At 38.5% G+C, this 17,166-nt stretch overlaps 1 protein-coding gene across 4 annotated transcripts in view; it reads right to left on the bottom strand.

Annotated features, from left to right (window-relative positions):
• LOC122790313 (keratin, type I cytoskeletal 18-like) overlaps positions 1-17,166 on the bottom strand; it is a 508,415-nt gene that overhangs the window by 110,099 nt on the left and 381,150 nt on the right. For 3 of the 4 annotated variants that reach the window (XM_044057831.1, XM_044057834.1, XM_044057832.1), the window contains one exon: positions 3,784-3,834. The exons of the other annotated variant lie outside the window; for it this stretch is intronic. In XM_044057831.1, the coding sequence (XP_043913766.1) occupies positions 3,784-3,834 (51 nt within the window). The remainder of the gene's footprint in view (positions 1-3,783; positions 3,835-17,166) is intronic. 4 annotated transcript variants of the gene reach the window in all.

Below are 17,166 nucleotides of genomic sequence, written 5' to 3'. Positions count from 1 at the left end.
GAACTATAATGAGATAAATCTATGCAACACTTAAATGTTTGCCAGAGTCAAATGATGAACTGCAAATACACCAGATCATCACTACCCGTAGATACTATGGGATTCCTGAAAGCATACAGAAGACACGCATAGAAAGCAATAACACAGATCTGTGGATTTATATTAGCTGTGACCTAATCTAATTCTGAGGTCTTATAAATGAGATACTATCTCAAAAACAATAGGTACAAGGCATCCTCAGATGGATTGTATATTCAGATATAGGTGCAAGTGAGAGTAGGTCATAAATCTGAGCAGCAAATCTGTGAAGTGGAAAAAAACTGAAGCAGCCAGATGAAACCAGCATGGACATATGCACAGTATCTGAACTCCATGCATATATTAATTGAGGCCAAAACTAAACGCTGGAAGGATGAAGCAGCTACATTACATTAAGGGAGACTGTCTTTTCCATCCACCTCCTGTTGGAATATGAGCTTTCATATGATTTAAATCCACAAAGGCTGCTTACATATATTTTCCCTGCTCCATTCTTTCCTTATTAGTTCAGTTCTTTTTGCACATTTTTTGAGAAAACAGTTTAATCCAGGTAATATCTATAACATTTGTTCTGCCCTCCAAAGTAAAACTCGTAACTCACAAGCATTTGCTCCTGCAGTGTACAATCTGTGATCTCTGTCTACATGCTCAATGAGCAGAATTCTACATTTACTAATTTAAAAGATTATGTAAAGGACTTTAGCGTCTGTGATCTCTATGATCTCAGCATAATTCTACATTTACTAATTTAAAACACTATGTAAAGGACTCATCAGTAAATGTAAAATTGCTTTATTTTGTTGGATTGTTTAATTAATTCATGAAAAGTAAGATTTATTTTTCCTTTACTTTTATTTTTGCTTATGGAGCTGGATTAAAAGTGTTCAGTGCAAATTAAGCATGAGGAATAGATGCAATGGAATGCTATTAAAATTGCTTTGTCAAAAAGCATTTCTCCATAGTAAGTCAGAAATATAACTTATTTGAATCCATGACTTCTATAGTATCAAGCCCCCATGTACCGTTGTACCACAAACTAATTATATATATAAAATCCAAGATTTCACAGTGGGGAAAGAACAAATTCTCAGATCTCCACTGTAATGTGATATCATAGAGGAAAAAAGCAAGTATGTGTGATATAAACTATGATACAGACTCAGCCAAGCTACAATCTTCACTGTGTAATACCTTAAATCTCCTATAGTGGAGGGCCATGGTATTTATATGAAAATGACCCCTCACGGACATGCAAGTGTTTCAGGGGTATTGCATCAGAAAGCCCATGGCTTCTTACTTTTTAAGTCTTTATGGGTACATTCAGAGCAATAATGCCAGACCCCACTAGCTTTAAATATACCACATTTTGGACTTTTTGTGACTTCATCAGAAATGCATTCCTCCTAATTCAATACACCAAATAGTCAGACAAGGAGAGGTGGATGTTAGAGACCCTTACCCTACCCTCTGAAATTTGCCTCAAATAAGTTGTTACATAGATTAATTAGAAGCTTATGGAGTTGAAGGCCGTGGTCAAAGTCCTGGAACACCAAAAAAAGAAAAGAAAAAAATCAGCCTAGGAATTGATCAGACACTAACCAGCTTAGAGATGGAGCATACTTCATTGACCCAGAGGTGGTGTACCTATCTAGTACTGTTTTAATGTGTCCTTTGTTTATAAGATCACAATGTATAGTTTTTACATTTACATTCACTGTTTTAATTTCAGCTTGTTATATTGTTCTAATTGTTTTCTCTCTAAATATACCATAAGTCTGCTTTTCACTTCATATTACAATTCTTGTTTGTATAATACTAAATTACCTTTAATTTCTCTATAAACTGGATACAATTTCTCTAAATATTAAGTCATTGTCATATACATTATATCTGTTCTTAACCAGTGTGTTCATGTTACGTTTAATGTGGTATAATTATTTAAACTATAGATTTTTTTGTATTATTTTTGAAGTTTGTAAAATTATTGTTCTTAAAATGTTTTGTAATACTTTGGAGCATTTTTGCCCTTGCCTCCACTGAAAATGGGCTCCTACCCAATGGACTTTCCCGGTAACTGAATATCAATAAATAAATTTCATGAAACTAACTTGCCCCAGCATTTCCAGCAAACTAGCCACACAAGAAAGTTGTTATTTCATAGATATGGCATTCTGCAATGGGCTAGTTTAATCTATTTTTTTTTAGGTAAGTAGACTAAAGTTCTTGGCTCATTTTTTTCTTCCAGCACCTGTGACATTATACAAGCCAAAATTAAAAGAAGGATTACAATGAAAATAATCAGGATTATCAAAAAGGTATACTGATGCTTCAGACATGGGGTGGGGGGCTTTCTGTGGGGTCATTTGAAAGTTCAAGGTCTCTGGAACCCCCATCAGAAGTCAGACCATATCAACATGAGAGATATGATGCATCTGATTCTGACCCTTCAGACTGTCCAACCCATGCTCTCTCCAGACCCCCTGAAGGTTTACACAGACAATACCACAGTAATGTGGTATGTCAACAAGCTGGGGGCACAAAGTCGTAACTTCTTTACAGGCTGGCTCTTCAGGCCTCAGATCTAGCTATCAGATTTTGGCCGACTATTCGGACAAAGTGCATATTCCTTCATAGCACAATGCAATGGCAGATGCTTTGAGCAGGTCGAAAACATGGGTCATGAATACATGCTCCACAGAGATGTGTTTCTGGACATAGTCCATCAGTGCAGTATTCCTCAGGTAGTTCTTTTTGCCTCCCTTCTAAACAGGCAGTTCCCACATTTCTGTTTTGGAGTGCCATGCCAACTGGCAGGGAAGACATACTCCCTTATAAACTGCATGGTGCAACTTAAAGTGTTGATTTAACATTACTGACTTGTAGGAAACAGAAATAACATATTAATTCCAAGGTATGTTTCACTATGTAACACCTTGCCCTAAAAAAGGCGGGTCAATATTAGATCAGCGAACGCTGATTGATCGACCTTATGTAAGCGAAAGCTTACAATCTCAAACTGTCAGATCAGCGATTTTTTTTCCTAGGGAAAAAAAAAAACACTGATCCAAAACACATACACACAACACAAGCACACCAAACAAACAATAATCCACAGACATACACCTAAAATCTGACACCTAACCCTACACTAAACTATGCACACACCACTAACTATCCATTTAGCTTAACCCTAACCCTAAGGTCAGTCACTATCGTACACTCACCTCACCCGCTCCCTAACCCTAACTCACCTAAACCCGCCCTAACCCTCACATCCACACAATCGCACACGTACCTAACCTGAGCCCTAACCCTAACTCACCTAACCCACCCTAACACTCACATCCACACAATCGCACACTTACTTGAATCTGACCCGTAACTTTCCACCACAGCACTGAAAATACCGAAGCAACAGAAACGGGCAACCAAATTCTTTCCCTAGGAAAAAATTTGGGTTTCTGTTACTTCGATATTTTGAACATTCACTTAAATAAGGTCGATCAATCAGCTTTCGCTTGTTTAAGCGTTAGCTGATCTAATATAGACCCAAAAAGGCACGTCTTATCTACAGCTATAATAATGCCATGTTTTAGTGAGTCATAAATTTCAGGGCATAAATGAGCAAGCAGGAGGACTATATATTTTGAGTAAACATTTCCATTTGCAGATGGTAATAACCATTTCTTTTTAAGAAACTTTTGCTGAAAAGTAGTTATATTTCTCTATGAATGTATGTGTTACTTGTTCAATGATGCCTTTATAGCTGTTGATGACCCAATTGCTGACTCCTCCCTTTGAGAAAAAACAAACAAATCTACCATTACTTGAAACCAAGTATAGATATTTGGCAGGTGTGCAGTCTGAGATGACATGTTATGAGTTGTATCTTTTTTCTGAATTTTAAACAGCAAACAGAGCAAATGATGATTGAAATGATACAATCCACTTAATCATTTCCTGTACCTTGTTCAGTAAAATTCTAAAGATCCAGACTTCTCTGGGGCTTACGGTTTCTTGTCCGTCAGAAGAGAATGTATGTAGCATTTTGGAAGCTCTTGAATTCCACTTGGCTGACCATGAAGAAACTCCTTTTTTCTAAGGTGTAGGATATTAGCATCCCCCTAAGTATGCATGCAGTTGGACAAAGAGGTGTGTGTGTATACATACAATCACTGCTAAACCTCTGCTATAGTGCTAATGCTTGTGGAATGTGGTTGAATTGGAAAGCATCATGCTTAAGCTCAGAACAGTTTAATTCTGTTTGAAGAACATTGTTGTGGATCATTTCAGTATGACTTAGAATTAATCTGCCTCCTTGGTTGCCATTTTTTATGAAATGCTTTATATGTGCAGGGGCCATTTTGATGTCTTAGGGATCTACATTTTACAGTGGCTGCTGTGGATACCAAACTGGTTTTCCTGCATAATGTAGGCTTTATCGTGGACATGCCAATTGTTTTGTCCAATTAGCACTTGCATTTCTGAATGTAAAATAGCTCTTATAGTATAACTTTTATAGCTGATAACAGTACTAAGATGGAATATGATGTATATTATCTTAGTGAGATTGCAAGAGTTTGTGGACAAAATTGCATAATTATTTTAAATTATAATTTTATAAATACATATTCATTAATTTATAAAAACAAATATAACAACCGATTCACGTGGAGTTAATGCTCCTAGCACAAACCACAATACGATAATGCTGAAAATGCCAACTAGGAGCAACGCAATGAAGGGCATATAGTCCAAACAGATGAAAATTGTCTCCAAAAATAGCAGTCACATCCAAATGATACGTAAAAAACAAAGGAGTTTAATTCAGGTACACAAGAACAACGGCGGTAAGCGCTTTCGCATACTGCTTCATCAGACCTGGTCTGATGAAGCAGTATGCGAAAACGCTTACCACCGTTGTTCTTGTGTACCTGAATTAAACTCCTTTGTTTTTTATGTATCATTTGGATGTGACTGCTATTTTTGGAGACAATTTTCATCTGTTTGGACTATATGCCCTTCATTGCGTTGCTCCTAGTTGGCATTTTCAGCATTCATTAATTTATGACAATGCTGTGTTCTTCCTTGCTGAAGCTGATATTTAAAGGCCAAGTATTTTGGGTCACCTGTGTTTTGGACTTTCATCCATCCTTAAATTTTATTGAGCAAGTCAGCAAAATCAAACATCCATTAGAAAAGCTGTAGCAAGCTGAATGTAAATGTTTTTGTAAATGATTTAGTTCATTCTTTATGAAACTGCCATCTAGCTGAGACCTCTAAGGGAATAATAATATGCCAACTTTTAGGCGCATCTCTTGATAAAAATAAATCTCTGCTTCTTATGTGTAATTTGCATTTTTCATCTCTGGAGTATTTTTCTCTACAATAGGTACAGTATATTTTAGAAGTTTATGAAAACATAGCTTTATAGTCAATATTTAGTACAGAGTTCTTGGTATATAGTTTACAAAGCCCACCTAAATAATATTCATTTCATAGCTAAAGTAAGCCCACCTTCAGACTCTAAGTAGGTATTTTTTAAAATACTGAATAAAAATAACAAAACACTCACCCTTACAGTGGCTTACCTACTGCACCCTGCTGTGTTAGGAAAATTCAATATTTTTAGACAATATCGCAATCACAAATTAACATGTTTAATAGTCACCAAGTAGTAAGAGATTGCTGTCTGTGTATATTACTGTAGCAGTATTCTTAACCATAGAGATCTCCAGCCAAGGATAGCCCAACATCCGGCCAGTATACCTAAGGCTTTAGATCTTTAATGTGCATAAGTCACATGTATGCTCCCTATACAGGATGGAGGGCATAAAGGCAATGTACTGATGCAGTAACCCAGAACTACTTTGCATTCAGTCCGAACACCATCAACGCTCATTGGTCTGAACACTCTTTGCTGTGCTGAATACCTAGCCATCAGATAAATGCCACATTGGAATCTTTTTTCTTCATACTGTTGGTCATGTTTTCTTTTGTTTATATAGTGTTCATGTCATCCAACAAGAGAAAATGTCAGTGTGGGAGGCAGGTTGCCTATAAGCATCATCACTAACAGTGTCTATATTGTTTGGGTGCTTCCCATGGCCATACCTCCTGTAGTATTTGTAAGGCCTTGGGACCTTAATTTTATTTTAGAAAAATTGACTTGGGCTTCTTTTGAGTCTGCAGTTTCAGTTTCTCTGCAATGCTGTACCTACTCTTATTTCTGCTCTGAGGGATTCTGAGCTTCAGGCCCTTATGGCCATTCATCCTTTTTTTTTCTTCATCACAGAGAGTGTCTCTTCAAGCTACTCCTCCTTTTATCCCCAAGGTTGTTGATGAGTTGTCCTTAAATCAGGCAGTACAGCTCTCTTCCCTTTTTCCTTCTCCACAGTCGCTAGTGAGAGGGTCCTGCATACCTTGAATTTGCACACATGGCTCAGGTATTATTTCGATAAAACCAAAGATGATTCATAAGTTTGACCAGCTTTTTGCTCCTATTCATCCCAGAACTTTGAGTTTAGCTGTTTCTAAGCAAACCATCTCCTCCTGGATATCTGAGACCATTTCCTTTTGTTATTCTTTTCATGGCAAGTGACTGCATACTTCAGTTAGAGTTCATACCATTAGGGCTGTTGCTTCTTCTGGTGCTTTCTTCAAGGGCTTGCATAACCAGCTCCAACCTTGAAGCTGCTACTTGGTCCTCAGTGCATACCTTTACTAAGTATTTTAAATTAGATATGGTTTCTAGGGCTAGAGCAGGTTTTGCTAGGGCTATCCTGCATGGATTTGTTGAGGGATCTTCCAAGGCTTCTACCTCCTACTCCTTTTCTAGAGCTCTTGTACCGTCCCTAAGGTGAGGAATACTGCAACGATGATATAGAAGGACATAGTGCAGTTGTGTAAAATCTTACCATAACAGTTGATGTCCTTTTCTTAACTGTTGCTTTATTTGGTCCCTCCCTCCATCCCCCTTTTTCTTTAGGGTTCCGATATGGTTATCCTCTTAGCCAAGGGTCCCCCTTTTTCCTTCTGCATTTTCTCCACTTGGATGTACAAAGGCTCCTTTTTGTCCTGTGGAGACTGTTCTCTACAGGGGCAATTCAGTTCTTGGTAACTGTGTCAGTACATTGCCTTTATGCCCCACATTCTGTGTGGGGAACACACATGTGACATATGGTGCATTCAAGATCTAAAGGCTTTGGTATACTGGTCAACTGTTGGGCTGTCCTTGGCAGGAAATCCCTGCAACAGTGAAAAGAAGGATATCTGCTGTTACAGTAAGATTTTACAAACTGTACTTTACTCATCCTGCTCAATTCCATCCTTAACGATGTCAAAGACTTCCTAAATGACTACAGTCTAAAACAATTAGTGCAATAATCCACCTGCCCAAACCTTAAAACAAGTAACTATTGATCTAGTTATAACCAACGACCCCTCTCTAGTCTCAGATATCACAGTTCACCTCATCGCTAAGTGACCACTGCCCAATAAGCTTTCAGCAGCATTTCCCAGCCCTATATAATCCCACTTAACTTCTCTTTCAGATCAAAATCTGATTCTAAAAAGAAAAGAAAAAAAGAAAGAAAAAGCAGACAGAAAAACTTAGGCAGTCCTTGTAGGTATAGACTAGTCAACTATCCTAAATACTGCAAAAGCCAACTTTTCAGTGAAAGTTTTCACTAGTACCTCCAAAATTAACAAGACACTTGCTTTTCATTACTAACTAGACTTTATAAACTTGAAGGCTTTTGTATAGCCGAGGCACCTATTGTGTGTTATCTATTAAATTTATTTGGGATTTTACTGGCCTTTTTGTAGTTTTTTTGTAAACTGACGAAGAATGACTGGTTCACCGATGAACTGCCATAAATCACTAGCCATACCTGGAGACAAAGCACAGCATAATTAGAAAGTTGCCTTCAGTCCTGAAACTAGAAAACACTTTACCTAAGACATTTTTCCAAGCAATCCATTAGGTACCATAAAACCCAACTCATGAAAACAAAACAAAACTTACCAATCAATACCCGTAAACAGCTATGGAAGGAAATCAAGAGTAACAGGAAGAAACAATTACTCATCCAATCGCAAAACCTTGTGTTTTTCTCCATCTGATTTCTTCTCAGGATTTAGCAACCTTCTCACACTGTACTCATCCATTACTAACTCTACTTGCACTCCTCAAGCCCCACTCAAATCACTATTTTATTTCAAACACACTAAAAACAAAGAAGTACTGCATCTCTGTGAACAACAAAAAATTCACTGACCCAGGCACAGATGATCTCCATCCCTGGTTCACCTATCACTGCAGAGAATATATTTTTTGGACACTCCAAAACATATATAACGTATACCTAATGCAACACAGCATGCCAGCTGTATGGAAAATACTAAAAGATAACCCCCTTCCAAACAAACGTAGCTCGCCAAAGTCTCTCTTTACCATCCATCCTCCTTAACACTACCTAAAATCTTCGAGAAACCAATCTATAGGCACATTACATTGTACATCACCAGTTGCAAGCAACATAGATTCCTGGCAGGTGTCATCAGCAGACTGACTGCCATTTGAACCATAACAGATCAAACTTTCTTAGGAATGGGCAGAGGAGAACTAACTGTTTATTTATCCAAAAGACCAAAGCTTTTGAGCTAACAGATCACAGCATACTACTAAACCACCTATGTGACATATATGTCAGTCCAGATGCAATTTATTGGTTCCACAACCATCTTTCTAGCTGATATCTGTGTGGAAAGTCAAATAATCTTTCCTCTTTATATCAAAACTCAAACAAGGCGTACAACAAGGCCTATCCTTGCTTCCCTCATCTTTACCATCTGTATAAACAAACATCTTGTGAGCCTATCCCACCTTCTTGTAGTTCATTATGCCACTAATATGGCCCTATTCCAATTTAACAGATCTATACCAATCCTTCAGCAAGAGCTACATCATAACTTTATCACTCATAGCACTTGGAATAGCAAGAAAAAGTTTCTTTTCAACTCTTGAAATTCAAAAACAGTGGTCTTTTCTACCACAACAAAACTAAACAACTCCCCACCAATACTAATCTTTGATCACAATAACATTACATTAGGAAACTGCTATTCATTAAAATACCTAGGACTTTGGATAGACCATCCTTTAACCTCAGTCTTCGATTAGAAAACGCTAGGAAAAAGATTAACCCAGTACTACTTTGGACCAACAAAATCTACCTCTTTCTTTTCAAATACTACAAAAATAACAGTAGGCAAAGGCATTCTAATAAGACAAGTAGAATGTGGAAAAAAATCTACAATGATGCAGACAATCTCCAGCAAAGATTCTTCACACACTTCCCAAAGTATAAACACCACTCCTCAACACTACAAAGAAAAAAGGAAAATGGCTTCCAGTCGGAGAAGTATCTGACTTACTCTCAAATATTTAGACTCCTGCACACTTATTAGTCTGGCTGCCAGAGAGGAAATTAAGTTATTGTTTGTCCTACAGCCCCAGAAATCAAAGCCACCCAGGCCCTACCATTCAAGCTCCTAAAACTAAACTACAATGCATAGATCATTTGTTCTTCTTAGTAGGCCTTTATTCTACTCCTGCTGATACTCTTTTATCCAAAATTGTGCACATAACTAAAACATTATCTTCATGATCATAATTCGTGCAAATGCCATCACTCCAGACACATTACGTAACATTATCTTTTCCTACTCCATCAATCTCCCTGCTAACAACTGTGAACAATATTACATGCTCAGCCAACTCAACAGTCACTCCAACTGAACTGAACATAACTGTATATAGTGATTACTTTTGTCTGTATTGTATATCATCAAACTGCCTTAATCTACTGCAGTGTGCGTGTGTGTGTGTGTGTGTGTGTGTGTGTATGTATGTATATATATATATATATATATATATATATATGTATGTATATATATATATATATATATATGTATGTATATATATATATATATATATATATATATATATATATGTATATATATATATATATATATATATGTATGTATATATATATATATATATATATATATATATATATATATATATATCCATATATATGTTTTTGTTTTTTTTGCTTTCCTTATTTACTTCCCTCTGTGCTAAGACTGAATTTGGTCTTTTGTGATCAGTGCTATACCTCAGTTAACCAATTCATATGCCACCCCTATAGTGCCTTTTTTAAGCGGTGTTCCAAAGACCAAATTACCACCGTAACATCTGGAAACAAATGCAATCTGAAGGTCATGCTGCTCAATGCTAGAAGTATAAATCTCAAAATGCACTCACTCAAAGCACTCCTTAAAATGGAGAACATCGACATTTGTGCCATAACGGAGACATGGTTCAAGGCAGCAAAAAGCACCCCTGCACTACCAGGCTATAACTTATTCCACACCTTTCGGCCCCAGAACTTGGACTGAAGCTCCAAAGGCAGTGGTGTCTCTAGATTCATAAAGGATATGCACTCCTCCAGACTAGTAGCCCAGCATAATGTGTCTGAGATAATTCAGGTACAACTATCATTGGGTAAGACCGCGATTCAGGTCGTAGCCTGCTATAGGTCCCCAACCATGTCCCAAGACTCTCACTCCACGTTCCTAAGCACCCTGGAAACTGTTAGGGTCTAACCCAACACTCTCATACTAGGTGACTTCAACTACCCCTCCATCAACTGGGAAAACTACTCATGCACTAATACACTGGCCCAACGCTTCCTGGAATTCATCATTTCAAATGTCCTGGACCAGCTCATTCTTACCTCAACTAGAGGAAGCAACATCCTTGACCTGGCTATTACTAACATGGGCAACCGTTACTCTGCACCAATAGTCAATTCCTCCCTGGTTAGATCTGACCACAAACTAATCACCATGGAAATCCACATCTCACCCACACCCCCCATAAAGGTAACCACCATGAGAAACTTCTCCAAAGCTGACTTTGCGCTCTTAAAAACAGAGGTGGCTAACTTCATCGCACCCATGTCAATGGAAAATAGATGCATGACTGCTGAATCATACACCAATGCACTGTACAAACACATACATAAATGCATGGAACTAGCCATACCCAACAGAACCAAGACACTCTCCTCAAAAAAAAAGGAAGCCAATCTGGTGGTCCCTTGCCATTAATAAACTCTACAACAGAAGGAAGAAACCGTTGCAGAAAAAGATGAAGTCCTAAGACTGGAAGAATTCCCTTATTAGCCACAACAAAAAGTTGTGATCCCTCATCAAAACCTCTAAAGCCAGCTATGAAGGCAGAATTGTGGCAGACACTAAAACAATCACAAAGCCTTCTATAGTTACATCAGAAATCTCCATGGCAGCACTCAGATTTGCTCTGAGTTACTGCACAATGGTACCTCCTATACTGAGCCAGCAGATATTGCCCACATACTGGCTGACAGACTCATTGCCAACTTTACCCCCCTCACCCCCCCAAAAGGACCAATCACAATACCAGAGGAATGCCAGGCACCCAACATTGCTGCAGCACAGGTTAAAGCTGCATTGTCCAAGGCCAAGAATACAGCTTCCTTGGGACCCAACAATATCCCTGGATGTGTTCTACATGAACTACAAAGTGTGTGCCCTGTTCAATCATAGCCTCACCTCCTGCTTTGTCCCTACAGAATGGTGCCCTGCTACAGTCTTCACTCTCCATAAAGGGGGAATGATTACAAACCCTGGGAGTTATTGCCCCAGTTGCCTGATGAGTCTAATATGTAAGGCTCTGGAGTGTATCATCATGGACCTAATTAACAAGGATATAGGGAATCTCCAAACTCTAGATCCCATGCAATTTGGTTTTGTGAAAGGTAGATCATGCCTGCTCAACTTGGTTGACTTCTTTGAGTCAGTCACTAGAGCTGTGGATGAGGGCAAGGCAGTTCATACAGCCTACCTCGATCTGGCTAAGGCCTTTGATATCATTCCCCACTCAAGAATTATTGATAAACTCACCAAACTAGGCATCAACCCTTATATCACTAGGTGGGTTGCAAATTTTCTCACAGATAGAACCCACAGTGTGAAAGTAGCAGACTCCAAAGCAGACTTCCAACCAGTCACAGGTGGAGTTCCACAGGGATCAGCCCTGTGTCATCTCCTGTTTGGCATCTACTTCTCAGAAGTCCAGGCCAACATTGAGGGACTCTGGCTGACCAAGTTTCCAGACGACTGCAAGCTGGGAGCCATTATTAACTTCCCAAGTGATGTAGACATCCTAGAGAAAGGCCTCACTGAGACCAATGACTGGTGTCAAGGCCTTAAGCTTAATGCCAAAAAATGAGTCATCATCCCTTTTGGGAAAAACTCAGTTCCCACTAATTACCACATTGATGGGAGGCCACTGAACACTGTATGGATTATAAGAGATTTGGGGACACAGGTTGACAGCAACCTCTCCTTCGACCACCACATTACCACTGTGGTCAGAAAGTCCTTCTATGTGGTACATATCATTAACAAGGGTTTTGCATCCTGGAAGAAAGAGGTCATCATCTCTCTCTACTCTTCCCTCATTAGGCCAATCATCGAGTATAATGCCCCATTTGGCATGTACCTCATAGACACATGCAACAGCTGGAAAGGCCATAAAAGTGCCTCATGAAGAGGATCCTAGGCCTTAAACTCCAGCTATTCTCTGGCTCTTATCGTCTACTAAGAGGTGATCTGTGCTTGATTTACAAAGCCATGTCTGACCCTGCTCTGTTAGAAATCCCAATCCCTCCACACCACATGCTCCGGAGACCTCAACCTCATTACCACAATCAACAGAACATGCTGGAGGGACATGTTCATAACCCAGAGACTGCTTATGCTCTGGAATAGACTTCCCATACATGTCAAGCAGAGCACCTCACTGGCCCTCTTCAAGAGTAATCTTGATGAGTGGATGGGAAATAGAAAGTTTACCCCAGGTATCACTCCAGTGGCTCTACTTGATAGAGGCACTGGGAACTAACGTCTGGTGGCACGATGCCAGGGGCAGTTCTATTGGCTAGGCTTGTAAAGGCACCAGGCCCATTAGCCTAGTACGCAGCTATGAACCTAATACATTTAACTTACAATCACTAAGAAAGAACATTTGAATATAGGGAGCATATTGACGGAAAAGGACCTAGGGAACATCTTTCGTCCATTACCAAATCAGTTGCCATTTTTTACGTATTTTTTAAATATTCATTTGTCCTGATTGTGGACTGGTACCAAGACATCATAGTCAGCAGTGATCTAAATCCACAGGATATTAATTGCAGAAATGTGCATTTTTATGTAGTCCACTATGTCTGTCTCACATGCAGAAAAAATCAAACATGTTCAGACTGTAGGCTAATAAATATCAGTGACATTACAGAACAGCAATGTGGAAGACATATATAATGTTTAATTTTTGCAAGAAGCAGTTGTTGCACTATAGAAACAACACACCATCAGTTATATAAGAAACTTTGTAATTCCTAAAAGTATACAGAGTATGCACATGTAAAACAACACAAGACCAAGCATTTACACTAACTGTGTCATAATGCAGTTCTGACAGCCTATTTTAAAAGCGGTAGCTTATATGGGTGGGTCATATTTAAACTGATGTGCAAATCAGAGAAGATGATATACCTGGAAGAAACCTAAATTACTCAAACTACTGTACTCATGAGGTCCACATGCAATCTGCATACAGACAGTACCTGAGACCAGAAATGAATACTTGATCATGATATTATGGGGCAGCAACATCCCATTAAAACTGACGGCAATTGACCAACCAGTGCCTTTGGGAAGATGTGCTTTCATACCACTTACAATAAATCTACTACCTTTCAAAGCTACTTATATCTGTTTGCCCTGCTCACCTCTTTCCTTATTGGTCCAGTTTCCTTTACAGACCTTTGAGAAACAAACTTGCATCCATGTAATGTTTATGCAATGTGTTGTTTATTACACAATTACTGCTCATTTCTATTCCAAAACGACCATTATGATTGGACAGACCAACCAGTGTGTCCGTTGTAAATTGAGCATATACCAGTAGAAAAAAGTCCAGCCACTGAAGTATAATTGAGCAACCAGACTTTGTATTGTCATATTCTGGGGGGGCAGCAAAATAAAAGAAAAAATCAGTTAAGTTCTGCAAAACTAAAGAAACAGAAACATACCCAATTTTCCTTGTATTTGTCCACTGTCCCTCGTAAAATAATCCTGACAAAAAAAAAAAACACGGAGATTCTGTTTTCTCTGTTGCTTCTCCTGCACTGGTGTGCTGTGCAAGCTTGGGAACACAAGTCCCTTACACATGCACAGTATATTAGTAAACAAGGAAGAACACGGAAGAAGACTGAAGTGCCATTATACAGAGACATTATTTAAGAAAGGTAAGCAATTTCTTTCTTAAATGATGACATTGGATAAAAGCAATAATCCACTCCTGTCAGTGGGTATATCAGGATTTGCCTACAGTTGGCTCTGTTTAATCACACCAGCTGTGGGTACATCCTGATATACCCATACACAGTCATAGATTATTTCTTATTAAACCATGACCCCCCCAAAACGTGCATGCTGATTGGCCAGCGTGCACATTGTAAATCGAGTTATACTAATGGAAAAAGGTCCGGTCGCCCGGATTTTTTTCCATTAGTATAACTCTACTTTTAAAACACTGTCTCGCTATGTTAAATGGGTTTAACATAGCGAGACAGCTTTAAAGATCTCCGTTGCTTATTTTAAAGCTGTCTCGCTATGCTAAACCCATTTAACATAGCGAGACAGGTTTAAAAAAAAAGCAACGGAGAAAGCAAGATCTCCACTGCTTTTTTTTACTGTTTCGCTATGTTAAATGGGTTTAACATAGCGAGACAGTTTTAAAATAAGCAACGGACATCTCCGTTGCTTATTTTATTACTGTCTCGCTATGTTAAACCCATTTAACATAGCTGTAAAAAAGCAACGGAGATCTTGCTTTCTCCGTTGCTCACAACTCTGATGTACTGCGCGGCGCGGTACATCAGAACTGCCGGATGCCAGACATCTGTGGAAGGGCAGTAAACAGGCATTATACTATGCCATTATTTAAGAAAAGTAATAGTTTCTTTTCTTAAATAATGTCATGGTATAATAGCAATAACCCACTTCTGGGTGTGGGTAATGCTGTATTTACCCACGGTTGTCTTTGCCCTCGGGACCAAACCACGCCAACCGTGGGTAAATCCAGCATTACCCACACCCAGACGTGGGTTATTGCTATATTATACAATTCCTCCCCTAAAACGTGCATGCTGATTGGCCAGCCCAATCAGCGTGCCCATTGTAAATCCCTCAATATACTAACGGAAAAAGGTCCGGTCGCCCGGACTTTTTCCGTTAGTATAAAACACTGTCTCGCTATGTTAAAAGAGTTTAACATAGCGACACAGGTTTAAAAAAAGCAACGGAGATCTCCGTTGCTTTTTTTAAAGCTGTCTCGCTATGTTAAACTCCTATAACATAGCGACAGTGTGTAAAAAGCAACGGAGATCTTGCGATCTCCGTTGCTTTTTTTTTTTTAAAGCTGTCTCGCTATATTAAATGGGTTTAACATAGCGAGACAGCTTTAAAATAAGCAACGGAGATATCCGTTGCTTATTTTAAAGCTGTCTCGCTATGTTAAACCCATTTAACATAGCGAGACAGTTTTTTAAAAAAAAAAGCGATCTCCGTTGCTTTTTACTGTTTCGCTATGTTAAATGGGTTTAACATAACGAGACAGCTTTACAATAAGCAACGGAGATCTCCGTTGCTTTTTTTAAAGCTGTCTCGCTATGTTAAACTCCTATAACATAGCGACAGTGTGTAAAAAGCAACGGAGATCTTGCGATCTCCGTTGCTTTTTTTTTTTTAAAGCTGTCTCGCTATATTAAATGGGTTTAACATAGCGAGACAGCTTTAAAATAAGCAACGGAGATATCCGTTGCTTATTTTAAAGCTGTCTCGCTATGTTAAACTCATTTAACATAGCGAACAGTTTTTAAAAAAGCGATCTCCGTTGCTTTTACTGTTTGCTATGTTAAATGGGTTTAACATAACGAGACAGCTTTACAATAAACGGAGATCTCCGTTGCTTATTTTAAAGCTGTCTCGCTATGTTAAACCCATTTAACATAGCGAAATAAAGAAAGCAACGGAGATCTTGCGTTCTCCGTTGCTTTTGCCCACAGCTCTGATGTACTGCGTAGGCATGCGCAGAATACCAGACAGCTGCGGAAGGGCAGTAAAGAGGCATTATACAATGCCATTATTTAAGAAAAGTAATTATTTCTTTTCTTAAATAATGTCATTATAATAGCAATAACACGCCTGGGTGTGGGTAATGCTGGATTACCCACGGTTGGCTTTGTTTGGTCTCGGCTTCACGGGACCAAACCACGCCATCCGTGGGTAAATCCAGCATTACCCACACCCAGGCGTGGGTTATTGCTATAATAAGATCATAAAGTAGTGTGATTTCATTTGGCATTCACTGTAACAATGAAATTACCTTGCTACAAGACTTAAACTAGTCACAGAAAAAGCTCTTTTTAACAAAAGCCCATATTTCCAGGATATATTTTAGCATGTTATTTTCCACGGATAACAGCCCTAGACTACAGGAGTCCATTTTAAGTTACAGGCTATCACATTAGGTGTATAAAAAATAAAAATAACTATAGTTAAAAAGTAATCAGGATTATAAAAAGTGCACAGCATAACAAAACATAAGCTGCAAAGCACAACTTATAACACCAATATAAATATCAACAACATTTAAGTGAACTGTTCATCTACAAAATATGTGATCGTAAGTGGTACTTTCTCCTGAAGAAAAACTTGTTTTTACTGTTGTAATTTAATGAGTCAGGGATCCCCAGGACATAAATGACCAAGCAATAGTTTTGTGAAGGGTGTATGTTGTAGCAAATTCTTTGCCTTATCATCTTTTGGAGTGCTTTACAAATCAGAATATGCTTTCTATATAAGAATTGCCATTTACTGAAACTGATAGCCTATTTTCATCCAACTTTTCTGAAATTAATAATAATATGCCTGTCACTGAATGTATAA

Source organism: Protopterus annectens, chromosome 16.part0 (genome assembly GCF_019279795.1).
Source record: "Protopterus annectens isolate FY-2018-M chromosome 16.part0, PAN1.0, whole genome shotgun sequence".
Taxonomy (NCBI): domain Eukaryota; kingdom Metazoa; phylum Chordata; order Ceratodontiformes; family Protopteridae; genus Protopterus; species Protopterus annectens.
Note: the sequence above shows the minus strand (reverse complement) of the source record. Positions and strands in the feature narration are given on the sequence as shown.